The following is a 16,679-nucleotide window of genomic DNA, read 5'->3' on the forward strand; positions in this document are numbered from 1 at the left end:
TCTTTTTTATAAATAATTGAATAAAACATACATGTAAAGATATTAAAATATGTTTAAGATTAATAACATTATAGCTTAGTTATCTTATATTTAGAAGAAGTTATAATAGAAAACACGCAATTCATAATAATCAGATAAAATTGAAAATCATAAATTGCCCTCAACTCTCAAGGGCTTACCCAGCTCCTTCCATCAGAATTAATCTCTTTGTCCGTGATGCTATCATTCAATTTCTTCATCACACTATTATAACACCCACTCAATGTATACAAATTTAAGTCCTGACACAGTAACCTGCACATAGTTAAGTACTCAATAATTGTGGAGTTCAAGGATAAATCCCTCATTGCACAGTAGTGTAGTCCACTGAATGTTGAATCAGTGCAGGATACTGAGCTCTTCTTCTATCCAAGGAAACGCTCACTTACTTTCTTTTACTACAATTTGTAAGTCAGACTGGAGATAATATGATAAAATACTACTGCCAAAAGTCTTAATCATATACTTTTATTAACATACTTAAGCCCACTGATGCTATAAATAATACTATTTGCAATAATAGTTAGCATTATAGAGTTAACATTTGCCGGAAAGATAGATTATTTCATATGTAAAGTGACTCATTTAAACCTCACAATAAATTAAATTAGCCATAGTTTGCAGGTGAGGAAACTGAGACAATAAGAAGTTAAATAATACCCAAGGTGACATTGGAATTGCTAGAATATGGACCCAAGCAGTATGATTCCAAAGCCCAAGCTCTTAACAGTTTTATTCTTTCATAACTACAAAGATTGATGGATGAATGGATGGATGGATGGCAGCCCCAGGGCAAGTTTTTGTCAGAGAATCTGATTTTATTAAAATGAGAAATTTTAATAAAACACTGAAAAATTCATTGTAATAATAGAATAGCCATAAATATTCCATAGTCTAAAAATAATCTGAGGAAAAATTACAAGCATATTTATATAATATTGACATTAATGTTAAATTGGCTTTAGTAGACCAAATTTTAAAAACAGTGTCTAAATCTGCAGTACAGGTTTAAAATCTCACTATTCAAATATAAGTCTATTTCCTTCTTTCCCCTAATATCATCATGGGCTCTGGACTTTAACACATGCATCTAATAAAAATAAACTCTTCTCAATAAAGTGAACTGAAAATGAAGAAATAGTAAGAAATATATACTTCCCATGTTTTATAAATTGATTTTAGCCAAAGTTACCTTAAAAATAATTCCCCCGTTGTGACATATTGTTTATTTAGTTGATGGAGAAACTGACCTAAAATGGTTCCCTGCCACGTGGAACTGACCTAAGATGGTGGCCGGAGCAAAGAGAGAAGTCCCCAGCCTAAGCCCCAGCCCACTTCCGCATAACCCCCTCCAAGCCACACCCCGAGCCAATCACCAGATGACACCTACCCCTTCTCCTACTCGAAGAAGTCCCCAACCCATAAAAACCTGCTCAAAACCTTGCTAGGGGCTGAGTCTTTTGGGAAGGATCCCGCTGAGCCCACCAATGTAATAAAGCTGACTCTCCTAACTCTCTGAGTGCCGCTTAGGTTCTTTCCGGTCCTGGTATCCATAACATAGTTAGACAGTTAATGTGGTCTTAAGAAATAAAAATGACTTTCATAGATCACATCACCATAGAGAAATCAGACAGCATAATATTATCTTGCCAACTTTAGAAAACAAGGAAACGATAAGGAATTATTTAAAGCTTCATAAACTACCAGAGACTATGCAACAGTGAGTAAGATAGGTGTTTATCTTTGATTCCCTTCAATTTCCCATTGCATTGTGCCTCAGCTTGCCAGATGTGTAATGTCAGTCAGAAAAAGTAATATGGAATAACTAAACTAGTCTTAAACCTAGCAGAGAAGTATCATCTCCAAAGGGGGACATATTTCTAAAAGCACTATGACTATTGGAATGATAAAACTTACTACCATTCTAATTTAAAACATTTTACAGCTAATTTACTTATTAAAATGGTGCCTATGTTGGCAAAACATTAAAATAATACTTTAATCATCTACATGATATTGTATTTGGCAATGGATTCTTAGGTATATACTAAAAGCACAAACAACAAAAGAAAGAATAGATAAACTGGACTACAGCAAAATGTAAAACTTTTGTATTTCAAAGGCCACTATCCAAAAAGTAAAAATTTCTTCCATTCTTATAGACTAAGGGAAAATACTTGCAAATCATGTATCTGATAAGGGCTTCATATCCAAAATATATAAACTCTTAGAATTCAACAACAATCAGTAACAAGACCAAATAACTCAATAAAAAACAGGTGAAGAACTTGAATAGTCAATTTTCCAAGAAGATATATAAATGGCCAATAAGCACATGAAAAGACTCAGGGACTCAAATAAATATTTGCACACCCATGTTCATAGCAACAATATTCACAATAGCCTAAAGGTAGAAGCAACTCAAGTGTCCATCAATGGATAAATGAATAAACAAATTGGTATATAAATATACAAAATGCTGAGTAACAGAAGCCAGTCACAAGAGGTCACATACTGAATAATTCCACTTGTACGAATATCCGGAGTAAGTAAATCCATACAGACAGAAAGCAGATTAGTGGTTGCTGGAGAATGGAACAACTGCTTAATAAGTATGGAGTTTTACTTTAAGGTGATGAAAATGTTTTGCAACTAGGCAGAGGTGAGGGTTGTGCAATATAAACAATCTATCTAAAAGAAACATTTTTGTCCAGTGGAAATTCAGTAGTAAAAAGCTGTGAAAAACAGATGGCTCCAAACCCTTGATCTTTTTACTTCATAAACATAAAATAACAAATACTATGACTCCTAATAGGTGGACTCTAAATTCTGTGGATTCCATTGTGCCCATATCTGCTGCATCTTCTGTACACACTGAATACAGCATGAAGCTGTCTGTGGCTTTTGGCTAAGGGCTACCTGGATCCCCCCTGTCCTACTAACGTAATTCTGCGGGAAGAGTTAAGGGCAAGGCCTACGAATCACACATTTCCTTCCCCCACCACCAGTATGATCTTTGGTATTTTACTTAACTTCTTTGTGTATTTGGGTCTGTATGTAAAATGGGAATAAGAGTAATATCTCCTGCACAGCTGTTGCAAAGCTGGGATAAAATAATGAATATAAAGCTATGAGTACAGTGGCCTAGAACATAGAAAATAAAAAAATATCAGTCAATTCATCTGTATCAGCGCTTCAAACAGGTCAGAGAATTCCATATCTCAAAACTTCAACTGTTTTCAGTTAGCACCAAACCTGCTACTGTCTGAGCAATTTTGGTGACTCGAAGGCTGAGCCCGTCATCTCCTGTGTTTCTCCACCCTGAGTGCATGTGAGTCATTTGAGAAGCCTCAGAAAAGAATCAATGCCCAAGAATGACCCTATAACCCCAACCTAGATACTGATTTAATTATTTTAGGGAATGGTCCAGACATCCATATTTTTAAAAGACTCTCCAGGTAGTTTTAATATGCAGATAGTGTTGAAAATTTTATCTAGACCAAGCTCAGGCCCAACTCCCTCTAAAGATTTCTCGTTTCATAGCCAACAGCTAAGGCCTTTCTGTGGGTGCTACGTAGGCAATCTCAATTTAGAAAAAGTAGATAAAAAATTTAAAGGCTGGACAAAGACCAACATAAAGATAAAGAAGGATTACTATAAAATTACAATATAAAAGGAAAGACTTCAAGGAAATACCAAAAATTCTTTTAAAAGTAGGATAAAGAAGCAGTGGGATAGATAGGAAAATAGAGAAAAGTCGCATTTAGTGAATGAAAATGTGAAGACCATAGCTAGCATTTAAATGCTCTTTGAATGAGCTCCAATTCCTATTACCTGGTGCCACTATAACACATGATCTCTTTTGAGCTTTACAACCATCAAATGAAGTATTATCATCTCCCTTTCATATGAGAAAAAGGAGGCATTAAGAGGTTAATGAGCCAAGGTCATACATATAAACAATGGCAGAGTTGGGATTTCAGCCCAGGATTAACTCTAAATCCATTCTCTTAAACCTTACACTATACTACCACCCTATCCAAAAAAAACAAAAAAATTACCTGATGTAAGACATGCACAAACCTTTAATAATTCCTTATTTCTAAAGTCAAAACAATAGGTTACTATTATTAAAAAAAACTATCAACAGTGATTACTTTTGAATAGTAAGATTATAGGTAATTTTTAATTTTAATTTATATGTATTTGATACATTTTCTATAATAAACATGTATTCATTTTGAAATAAGAAAAAGTAAGATTTTTTAAAGCAAGTATAACACAGAATTTTTAGTTTACATAATCCTTATACAAATTCCCTTCCAAAAGTATTGACACAATGAAAACACTTTATTTAATAAAATATATTGTCCACAACAGGTTTATCTTTCTCAATTTTTCATTTCTGTAGGGGGAAAAAAACACGTAAGTAAAAGAAAAGAAAAGATAATTACCTGTACACTGTCCTCCATTGGTTGGATCTCCATAATATCCTGGCATGCAGTCTTGACACTGTTTTCCTGTGGTAAGATTTTTACACTGTTCGCACACGTTATTATTGATGCAAGTGCTATGTCCATTACACTGGCAAGCTAAAGAAAATAATAAAAAAAATATTACAAATATATACAACAATACCAATTATAATAAATATCATGACAAAGAACTGAACTGATTTTAAAAATCTGAATGGTAGCAAAGTCCAAAAGACATTTCCCAAGTTGTTTTAATGTCTAACATATGTGGCTCAAAATATTAATGCAGGATAATACATACAGTAAATTCTGTATTGAAATGTTGCCTTACACTCTGTAAAATGTAGGGTTTAGAGATAAATTTGAATATTAAAGTTATAGCTAAGGAGGGAATACTTTTTAATATATTCCTTAAAGATTCGTGTGAATATTATGTCTATTCAGTTACATAAACACAAGAGTGAATAATACAGATTTGATAAAGAATGCTAAAATTCATCTTAATTATATTCGCACATAACAACAAAGGATCAATAAATATAGAAAATTGTGTGGCAATAGGTCCTTACTTCAAGAAACTACATTAGTATAAAATGAAAAAAACAGAACTTTTAAATTAATTTGCATAAATATTTATCTTCTCTGGGCAGGAAAAGCTTCAAGGCTTAATTGAAATTCTATGTGATTGTGAACTAACAAAATCAGATTTCAAGCATGAGTTTTTTTGTGTCTTCAGAATATGAGTTTAATACATTTTTATATTAATATTACAACAGAATCCAAAAATTTCAGATGAGAGATAAAGTTCATATATGAAAGCTCATGCCTTTAGTGCCTATTTACATCATAATATTGACTTACTTTACCATGCTTATCCAAACATCATCCTCACTGTCCCCTTCATAATCATTTTCATCCTCATTACAACTCAGCTGGCATTTAACTGAGCTCTCACACTAGCCAGGAAAGCCAATGTTAAGGCTATTCCAGTTGTTTTTGTCACTGGCATCTATTTCGATTGGTCTGTTTATAGATAGCATCAGTTTTAAAATATTGTAAATACCACCGCATTGCCATATAGCATACTAGACGGTATACATGAATTATACATGAATTTATTTAATCGTTCACTCCTCACAACAATTCTACGCGGAAGGTACTATTTCTAGAATCATTTCTAAGACGAGGAAGCCTAGGTTAAGCAATGACCCAAAGTCCCACAGCTTATCAATGGCAGAAACAAATGCATAATCAGGATGTATGAATCAAAAAACCCCAGACATTAAATCCCATACCACTTGGGATTTGAAAGTGATAGGAAAAATCCTATCACTGTGTGGAAAATTTGAAAGTGATAGGAAAAATCCCAAGAGACTAACATAAGATCAACATCAGTTAACATCCAATTGTGGAGACATAAACCCACATAAAGAGTGAAAATCAAATACCAGTACCTCACAGAAATTTTCAGAGGCGTAACTCTGTTGTAACATAGCATAGAAATGACATGGCATCATCATGGAAAAATGTTAAATACTCTTCATCACCCTTTTTATGCAATTGAGAAATATAGTTTTCAAACTTCTATTATCATACATTACATTATGAAACAGCTAGGAGAAAATTTAATATCAAAGGAAAATGTTCATAATAAATTAAGTGAAATGAAGATACAGAACATTATGTTTAAAACGATCACAATTTTGTTTTTAAATATATAAATATGCCTATGGAAAAGTTAATGACGGTTATCTTAGTTTAGCAAAATTTTTCTGCACCATCAATTTCCTATAATACACTCACATTACTTTTATAATAAGAAATAATAATGTTAACTTTAACTTTTGAACACTGTGCTTAAAAGTTTAAGGTCTTGTTTCACAGAAGGTCTTGTTTCAATTTTATGGGAAACCAATAAGGTTAATTCACTCAAGTAAAAACAAAATTTATTGAGTGCTCACTACATGTAAAGCATTACCTGAAAAATTCAAAATGAGAGATGGGTTACTTTAAGTATTTTATGAAATTCCTGGCTACATTTTTCCATCAGAAAAACAAATGCTTTAACTACTGAATAAGACGGTGAAATTTATCAATCACATTTAATTTCCTCCTCACAGATTACCACTGAAATAATAAGAAAACTTGTCAACAGCCACAAGAACTTGGGTGTGGTGACAACTACACAAATAAAACTGGAAAGTAGTAACCTACAACACTTCCAGAAATGAAAACAGGACCCCTGGCTTAATGCCACTCAACTGTCGCTTTCTGAAAGTGAGAAGTTCAGAAGACAGAGCTGGGAAATGCAGCAATCAAGAAGCATATCACACAGTTGTGTAATATGTGTACCACTACACAGCTGCTGGAAAGTGTGATACAGGAAAGGCTCACATTTCATGTCATGAATATACCACACAGAAAGCTGGTATAATGTAGACTTAACTGCAAGCAAAATTTCCAGCCAAGAGTAGAATGGTCATTGTCACAGCTTGTAACTGATATAGTAGCAATGGCAAAGGAGAAAGGATGTCACAGAAAGTAAGACCAAGGCATAGCGGCTGTATCAAACAAACAAGAAAAGCACACACTGGGAATGCTGTGATTATGTTTTATTCCCCACCGCTATCAGGTTGGATCAACAGGTAATGTCAACTTGTACCTTGTACTTCTCCCAGGATACTTACTTGAAAGGTTCTAATAATAACCTGGCTATGGAACATGAATAAAAACTAAAAAGAAGCCATCCTTACTGTTTTGTTTAAATTTTAAAACCTGCCCATATGGCTCCTCATCTATGGACACACAAACAGAAAAAAAAAAAAAAAGAAAAAAAAAAAAAGAAAGAAAAAAAACATAATGAAAAACTCACCATTTGATAGGCAAATAAAGTACATATTTTGAAAATTATGAGCTCTCTAAAACAGATGTAAACCATTTAAAAATATCTGCTTGACATTCTCAATAAAATTCAAAACTATATATACGCAGAAAAGCAAGGCTAAAATTTATCCCCCCAAAATGTTCAATACATAGCCTACCTTAAAAGAAAAGGCAATTATTATTGCTAGAAATAAAGCAGGAATTCAAATTAATGTTAAAGATAAGTTTGAGCTTCTGACAGAATTTTGCTATACATGGGGTAGACAAGCAAAAGCTAAGAAGCATGGGTTTTAAAACTCAGCAGGACCAGGAGATACAATCTCTGGCATACTCTACCAAGGGAACTAAACTGAACCATATTCATAAAGTTTGAAGCCTTCAATTGTAGCCCCTATCTGTGAAAAAGATACTAAATCGCACCACCAGCCCAAATAAGCAGAAAAGAAATCTTAAGTCACTACGTATCTGGATGAAAGAAAAAAGTCACTTGTGAGAAATTAAAGCCTGTACCAAGCATATGTGTTTGGTTGAAATTCATACCAACCACATGGTAGAAAAACCCCAACATCAAATATTATCGTGAAACCTGTTCTATAAAAGGATTATAAAGACACATTATAAACAAATCTATGCCAATCAATGAAATAACCTAGATGAAAGAAGACAGTCATAGAAAGTCACTACCTATCAAAACTGACTCAAGAAGAAACAGAAAATACGACTAGGCTATACCAATAAGGAGATTTAGTTAATAATTAACAAAGTGCCAGAAAAGTATAGCCCAAGATCAACTGGCTTAACTCTTGAATTCTACCAAACGGTTAAAGAATAAGAATCACCAATTATTAAAAAGCACTTCTAAAACACAGGAGCAAAGGAGAGACTTCCTAACTCAATCTGTGAGGTTATTATTAACCTAATACAAAACCAAACAAAGTCATCACAAGAAAATAAGATGACAGACTAATATCTCTTATGATTACAGATGCAAAATCCTCAACAAATTACTAGCAAACTGAATCCACAAGCACATAAAAAGGATTATACACTATGACTAAGTGGAATTTATCCCAGGACTGCAAGATTGTTTAAACATGAAAATCAATCAAATAATACAGCATACTAATAGAGAAAGGGGGGGAGGGGGAATCCCACATGAAATAAAGGGGAAAAACACCCACACAATAATCTCAATAGATGGAAAATTCTAAAATAGGAATAAAATGGAATTGTCTCAACTTGATAAATGACATGTATCAAAAATTCATAGCTAACATCATAATTAATGGTGAAAGAATGAAAGCTTTCCTTTTAAGATTGGAAACAAGACAAAAATGTTCTCTCTTGTGACTTCTATTCAAGATTGTAATGGAGGTTCTGGATAGGGCAATTAGGCAAGAAAAAGAAATGAAAGGCATCCGGATTAAAAAAGAAGATGGAAAACTAACTCTATTTGCAGATGACATGATCTTACTTATAGAAAACTCTAAAGATTCCACAAAAAATTATTTGAGCTAAAAAATGAGTTCAGAAATGTTGTAGGATGAAAGATCAATTAGTATAGAGAAATCCACTTTATTATATTTCTATACACTTACAATGAACAATCCAAAAATGAAATTAAGAAAACAATTACACTTATAATAGCGTCAGAAAGAATTAAGTACTTAGAAACACATTTAACCAAAGAAATGCAAGACATGTACGCATATTGTGAAAGCTATAAAACATTGGTGAACTAAATTAATGTAAAGATATTATGTATTCATGGACTGAAAGACTTAATATTATTAAGATAGCAATTCATTCCAATTGATCTACAAATTGAAAGCAGTATCTATCAAATACCAACAGATCTTTTCATAGACATAGATAAGCAGATCTAAAATTCATATGAAATTACAAAGGACCCAGACTAGCCAAAACAATCTTGAAAAGGAAAAGCAAAGTTGAAAAACTGGCACTTTCCAATTTCAAAAGCTACTACAAAATTACAGTAATCAAACCAGTGTGGTATTGGCATACAGATAAACATATACTAGATCACTGGACTAGAATTAGGTCCAGAAATAATCCCATGCATCTATGGTCAATTGATTTTCAACAAGGGTAAAAAATCATTAAGTAGGGAACACATAGTCTTTTCAGCAAATGGTGCTGGGGTAACTTGATATACACATGCAAAAGAATGAATTTGGACCCATATATCACATCGATGTAACAGTTAACTAAATGTGGATCAAAGACCTAAATGCAAGACCTAAAATTTAAAAAATGTTAGAAGAAAATATAGATGTAAATATTCATGATTTTGGATTAAGTAACGGTTTCTGAGATATGACACCAAAAGCACAAACCACCAACAGTAAAAAATAGATATACTGGACATCATCAAAATAAAAAGCCTTTGTGCCTCAAAGAACACTGCCAAGTAAGTGAAGAGGCAACCCACAGTATAGAAGAAAATATTTGAGAATATTATCTCTGATAAGGTCTTATACCCAGAATACATAAATAACTCTTAAAATTCTTCAGTTAAAAAAAATATAAATGAACAAAGGATTTGAAGACATTTTCAAAAGAAAATACATGAACAGCTAATAAGCACAAGAAAGGAGCATTATTAATCATAAGGAAAAGGTAAATCAAAACCACCGTGAGCTGCTTCACACCCACTAGGAAGGTAATAATCAAAATGATGGACAATAACCAGTGTTGGACATTATGGGGTAATTAAACCCTCATATACTGCTGGTGGCAATGTAAAATGGTAGCTCTGGAAAATCATCTAGCAATTCCTCAAAAGGTTAAATATAGATTTATTGTATGACTACTAATTCCATTCCTAGGTACAGACCAAAATCAACAAATAAACAAAACAATTCCACACAAAAACTTACAAAAAATGTTCATAGCTACATTATTCATAATAGCAAAAAAAGTAGAAATAAGCCAGAGATCCACCAACTGATGAATGTATAAACATGTGGGATGCAACTGAGTATTACTCAGTTATAAAAATAAGTAAAGGACTGATATATGCTATAATATGGATGAACTTTAAAAACTTATGCTAGGTGAAAGAAGCCAGACACAAAAGGAAACATATTATAAGGTTACATTTAGATGAAATTTTCAGAATAGACAAATCCATAGAGAAAGTAAATTAGTGGTTTTCACATGCTAGGGGAAGCAAAAATAGGTACCAACTGTTAAAGGGTATGAGATTTTGTTTGGGGGCAATTAAAATGTTCTGGAAGTATATAATGATGATAGTACCACACCTACTGATTATATTAAAAACCACTGAATTGTACACTTTAAAATGGTAGATTTCAGGCCATATGAGCTATGTCAATAAACAAACAAACAGAATTAATGAGATGAGCTGAAAAATAATTTGCACAAATTTTGCCATCTATGTACCGGTATGTACAACATTCATATTGTTACTTTCTCCTTGCTGTCAACAAAAAGTGGGACTTTTCCCACCCTTTGAACATGGGGTGGCATCTACACTGTCTCAGAACAATAGAATGCAGAAGAAGTGATGGTATAGAAATTCTGGCTTAGGCCTCAAGAGCCATCCATATTCTGCTCCCTTCTTCTTGGAATTGTACTCTGAGAATATCATGTATAGAAGCACAGTCTATATACTGGAGGGTGATAGGCCAAGTGCAGCAGAGAAGAGTCATTTGCAGCTGAAGACCCCTAGACCAACCAGCCAGCTCAGAAGTGTGTGAACATCTGAGACACTCTAAAACCAGTCAAGCTGCCAAACAGCAGCTACATGAGAAAAAACAGGAGACACTAGCAGAAAAGCCCAGCAGGATTCAGCAAAAACAGATGATGCAGAATCATGAATAAAACCCATTTAGTACTTTAATAGTGAGCTTAGGGTGCTATGTTCAATAGTAAGAAATAAATGAAACACAGATTTAAGAGAAAATTGGAAACATCTAAAGAAAAAATTAGTGAACTGAAATACAGATCAAAGGAGATGCAAGGATATAAAATATAGAGAAGACAGTAAGAAAAATTAGGGACATAGTGAAAATGCCTAACATAAGTGAAGCAAACTCCAAGAAGTAGAGGACAGAGTGAAACAATGAGCAGATACAATATTTGGAGAGATAATGGCAGAAAACTTGACAAAAATGATGCAAAACAAAGCCACAGAGTAATAAGCCATACAGTTCACAGTCACAATTTAAAAAATAAAACTGATACTTAAGTATATCAAATTAAAATTACTGACATCCAAAAACTAGGGGGAAAAATCTATTTGAAAAAGTCAGAGGGAGGAAAAAGACATACTGCTTTCAAAAGATAAACAATAAAACTGATAGAGAAATTCTTAAGAGAATAACAGGAAACTAAAAGAAAAGGAAAGTACAACTTTAAATTACTGAAAAGTATATCTGTCAACTTAGAATGATATTTCCAGTAAAAATATCCTTCAAATCTGAAGACACACAAACACATAATAAAAACATTTTTCAGATACACAAAAGCTATGATAATTTAATGCTACAATGGAAAAACACAATAGTTAAGTTAAAGTTCATCAAGCTAAAGTGATATTATAGCAGAAGGAAATTCAGATCTATAGGAAAATATGAAGACCACAGGAAATGGTCAATCTATGGGTAAATAAAAAAAGATTTTTTTCTTATCATGATTTCTTTATAAGAAAATTGTTTAAAGCAAAAATAATAATGTATTGTGTGGTTAATAACATATGTAGAAGTACAATATTTGGCAATAATTATACAAAGGACAGGAAGGGAGCAAACGGAATTACACTATTGTAATATTCTTACCTTATACATGAAGTAGTATAATATTGATTCAAGGTAGACTGTGATAAGATAAAGATGACTATTACAATCACTACAGCAGTCACTAAAAAAAACACAAAAGAGGTATAGCTAAAAATCCAATGAAAGTGATAAAAATGGACTTAAAAAACACTCAATTAATCCAAAAAAGGCAAAAGGAGGAACAAACAACAGAGGGAAAAAATAAAGGAAAATTCTTAAACAAATACCACAATGGTAGGACTTAAACTCAATAATACCAATATTACATTAAATCTTAATGGACTAAAACTCTGATAAAAGACAGAGACTGTCAAACTAGATTTAAAAAGAAAAAAAAAGGCAAGACCTGCACACTATTTACAAGAGATTAATTATAAATAAAAACACACACATAGATGACTTCCACTTCTGCCCACAAAGGATTAACCACTCTGATAATTGACTTCTAATGGTAAACAACAAGAAAACTAAAGCAAACATATGAAACAATCACTTTCAGATATAATAGGCAGCTCAGGGATGGCATGCCAGAGAGAAGGAAAAAAAATATGACTGCTTGCTACCTGGAGGCAGATATGAGGATGCATCCCAGGGAGGGAAACCCAAAGGCCAGAAATGTCACTTAGTTGGGGAAACAAAGATCAAAGTTCAGGGAGGCCGTGGTGGCTAGAATTTGTGGAGCAAAACAGTACAGAAGAGAGAGCTGCACACAGTCATCTACAGAGATGAATCTCTGACTGAACAATGAATTGAACACATTTTGAAACTCCACGAAGCTGGAGAAAGCACCAGCAGAAAACAGTAAGTCAAACAATGCCGGTGTCTCACTTAAGACTGGAAACAGTTTGTATTCCCACTAGTCAAACTGGGGAGACCTCAGATACAATGAGCATTGTATAGAGACCACAAAAAGGAACTCACATAACTGCATGCCAGAATAAAGTTCAACATACTAAAAAAAAAAAAACACCAAATCATAAACTACAAAAATTCACAATGTTCAAGATACCATCAAAAATAAACAAGCTAGAAAATTTGATCCATAATCAGTCAAAAATATATCAATAGAAACAAAGAAATGGCACACAGATGGAATGAGTAGAGGATTTTTAAAACAGCTATTAAAAATTTTTCCATATATTCAAAAATACAGAGAAAAAGAGAAACGTAAATTATAAAATGACTAAATACCACTTCTAAAAATGAAAAATAAAATATGCAAAATGAAAAATGAATTCAATGGGGAAGAAATAGTCTTTTCAACAATGATACTGAGACATCTAGATACCTGCAAAAGAATTAAGTTTCTATCTCACGCCACGTACGAAAAGTAACTAAAACAGATCAAAGACTTAAATGTAAGAGCTAAAGCTATTAAACTCTTAAAAGAAAATATAGGCACAAATATTTGGGATCTGGGCAAAATATAAGGTTTCACAGGAATGACACAATAGCACCAAAAAAATGGAAAAAAATAGGACATCATCAAAATTTAAAACTTTTGTGATTCAAAGGACACTATCAAGAAAATAAAGACAACTCACAGAATGGGAGAAAATATTTGCAAATCAATTTTTGATAAGGGATTTGTATTCAGAATATATAAAGAACTATTACAGTTCAACAACAAAAAGTCAAATACTCCAATTCAAGTGGCCAAGAATCTAACAGACATGTCTCCAAAGAAGACATACAAATGGCCAATAAGCACTTGAAAAGATGCTCAACATCATTAGCCCAATAAATTATTTATCAAAACCACAATGACATACCACTTCACACCCACCAGGATGACTATAATCAAAATATGTGGTTGGCAAGGATGGAGGGTAACTGGAACCCTCATGTACTGCTAGTGGGAATGTAAAACAATGCAGCCGCTTTGAAACATTATGGCAGTTCCTCAAAAGGTTAAACATAATTACCATTTCACCCAGATATTCCATGCTCAAGGTAATGAAAATATGTCCACACATAAACTTGTACTGAATGTTTGTAGAAGCATTATTCAAAACGCCAAAAGTTGGAAACGCCCAAATGTCCATCAAGTGATGAATGGATAAACAATATGAGGTATATTCTTATAATGGAACATTATTTGGTAATAACAATGAAGTGAAGTACTGTTACATGCAAAACATGGATAAACCTTGAAAACATTATGCAATGTGAAAGAAGTCAGTCACAAAAGACCGTGATTGTATTATTGAATTTACAAAAAATGTCCAGAATAGATGAACCATAGAGATAGAAAGATTAGTGGTTGTCTACGGCTGACAACGATAGGTGGGGGTTTAACATGCAGTGACTGCTAATAAACGTAAGATTTCTTTGGGAATGATAAAAATGTTTTTAAATTGATTGTGGTGACATTGCATAATTCCATGTAAATACGAAAAACCACTGAGTTGTACATGTTAAATGGGTCAATTGTATGGTGTGATGGTTAGTCTTATGTCAATGAAGCTACGTTATAGTACCTAGTTATTTAATCAAACACTGATGGTCTTCTCTTGAGTGCAGTATGGAGCTGTACATATGACGAGATTATCACTTTGATGATTCAGTATGTGACGTGGCACAGTTGAGTTTAAGGAAGGGATGGACCCAATCAGGTGATCCCTTACAAGGAACTGGTATCTACTTGAAGAAACAGATTAAGAGTGTGAGAGATCCATTCAAGGTTTTGAGAGTCTACAATGCTAAATGAACCTTTCTATGTAGGCGAGAAGGTGAGCCTTCTTGAGAAGCTGAAGTGGTCACTAGCTAAGAGCCAACTAGAAAACAGGCACCACAGTCCTACAGCTGCAAGGAACTAAACCACAAGCAATCTGAATGAGCTTGGAAGCAGATTCTTCTCCAGAGCTTCTGAACAAAAACTCAGCCTGACTGACACCTGGATTTCAGCCTTTGTGCCCTGAAGCAGAGAAGCCAGCCAGGCCATGCCGCAACACATGACATACTGTGAGCTATAAATGGGTATTATTTATGCCTCTAAATTTGTGGTGATTTTTTATGCTGCAATAGAAAACTAATAAACAAAAACTCATAGACACAGATAATAGTTCAGTGGTTACCAGAGGGTAAGGGATGGGGGTGGTAGATGAGGGTAAAGGGGGTCAAATATATGGTGATGGAAGGAGAACTGACTCCGGGTGGTGAACACACAATGTGATATACTGATGATGTATTACAGAATTACATACTTGAAACCTATGTACTTTTACTAACCATTGTCACCCCAATAAATTTTATTTTAAAAGAAATAGGAAAGAAAAATACTACACTCTCCAAAATAAAGCACTGAGAGAAAAACAAACTGGTATAGTGCCAGCTACACAAATCAAAGTAGAAAGTGGTAACCTCATATAGTATCTCTGGAAATGAAAAGAGGATCTTTGTCATACACCACTAAATCATCTATTTTAAAAGTCTGTTATTAGGTGAAAATATTTAGGAATGTTAAGTCTTTTTGATGAATTCAACCATTTATCTTTATAAAGTGAACCTTTTTATTCCAGGTAATATTTTTTGCTCTGAAAAGTATTCATCTAATATTAGATTAGCCAATTCAACTTTCGCTTGATTTGTGTTAGCATAGTGTATCTGTTTCCATTCTTCCACTTTTAAAAGGTCTTTTTATTTTAAATGGGTTTCTTATAGGCAGCCTATAGTTGGGTCTTGCTTTTTTTAGCTAATATGAAAATGTCAGCCTTTTTGTCAGGGAGATTAGATAATTCACATTTAGCACAATTATTGAAATGACTGAAATTAAATCTATCATATTTGTCCCATCTGTTCTGTATTCCTCTTTTTCTCTTGTCCTGCCTTCCTTTGAATTAATTATTATCATCTCATTTTACCTGTTTTCTTGGCTTACTGGCAATAGATCTCTGTGTTATTTTTGGAGTGTCAAAGAATTTGTGGATATATGCTAAAACCACCACAGTAGTTAATAAATATTTTTGAGGGAGATATTTGGAAGCTACAGAAATATCCTGTTTCACCTGAAAGTTTTACCCACTGATTTCAACATTCTGAAGTAGATTATTCTTACAGCCAATTATTACTGTGAGGTTCTGACTGATTTTTTTTTTATTTCCTTCATTCCTTCTACATTTGTTATTTGGAATTTTTCTATAAGGAATATTTGTCTATTCTCGCCCATTTGTTATTTATTCAATCACTAAATCAGTATGAAATCATGGATATGTGTTTTATACTTTGGGTCACAATCCCAAATTTTTTGCCCACATGTGATGTATTGAGAACTCTTCTAGGTTGGCTATGCATCCCTTTGACATGTTCTCATCTCTTTCTTTCTTCTTTTTTATTTTTATTTTTTTTATAGCACTTTCTGGCACTAAACAATGCTCCAGGCTCATCTTGTATTCTCCCTGCCTTAGCCCTAGAATCGGCTGCTTCATTGGAAAACAGTATTTAGAAACCAAGACATGGG

The 16,679-nt window shown here is 33.3% G+C and overlaps 1 protein-coding gene across 3 annotated transcripts in view; it reads right to left on the reverse strand.

Annotated features, from left to right (window-relative positions):
- The window catches only part of ATRNL1 (attractin like 1), a 565,586-nt gene that overhangs the window by 411,695 nt on the left and 137,212 nt on the right, over positions 1-16,679 (reverse strand). For all 3 annotated transcript variants that reach the window (XM_019725236.3, XM_088791845.1, XM_074338995.2), the window contains exon 19: positions 4,494-4,631. In XM_019725236.3, the coding sequence (XP_019580795.3) occupies positions 4,494-4,631 (138 nt within the window). The remainder of the gene's footprint in view (positions 1-4,493; positions 4,632-16,679) is intronic.

The sequence above is a fragment of the Rhinolophus sinicus genome, chromosome 15 (genome assembly GCF_057876585.1).
Source record: "Rhinolophus sinicus isolate RSI-liver-muscle chromosome 15, RSI-T2T, whole genome shotgun sequence".
NCBI classification, from domain to species: domain Eukaryota; kingdom Metazoa; phylum Chordata; class Mammalia; order Chiroptera; family Rhinolophidae; genus Rhinolophus; species Rhinolophus sinicus.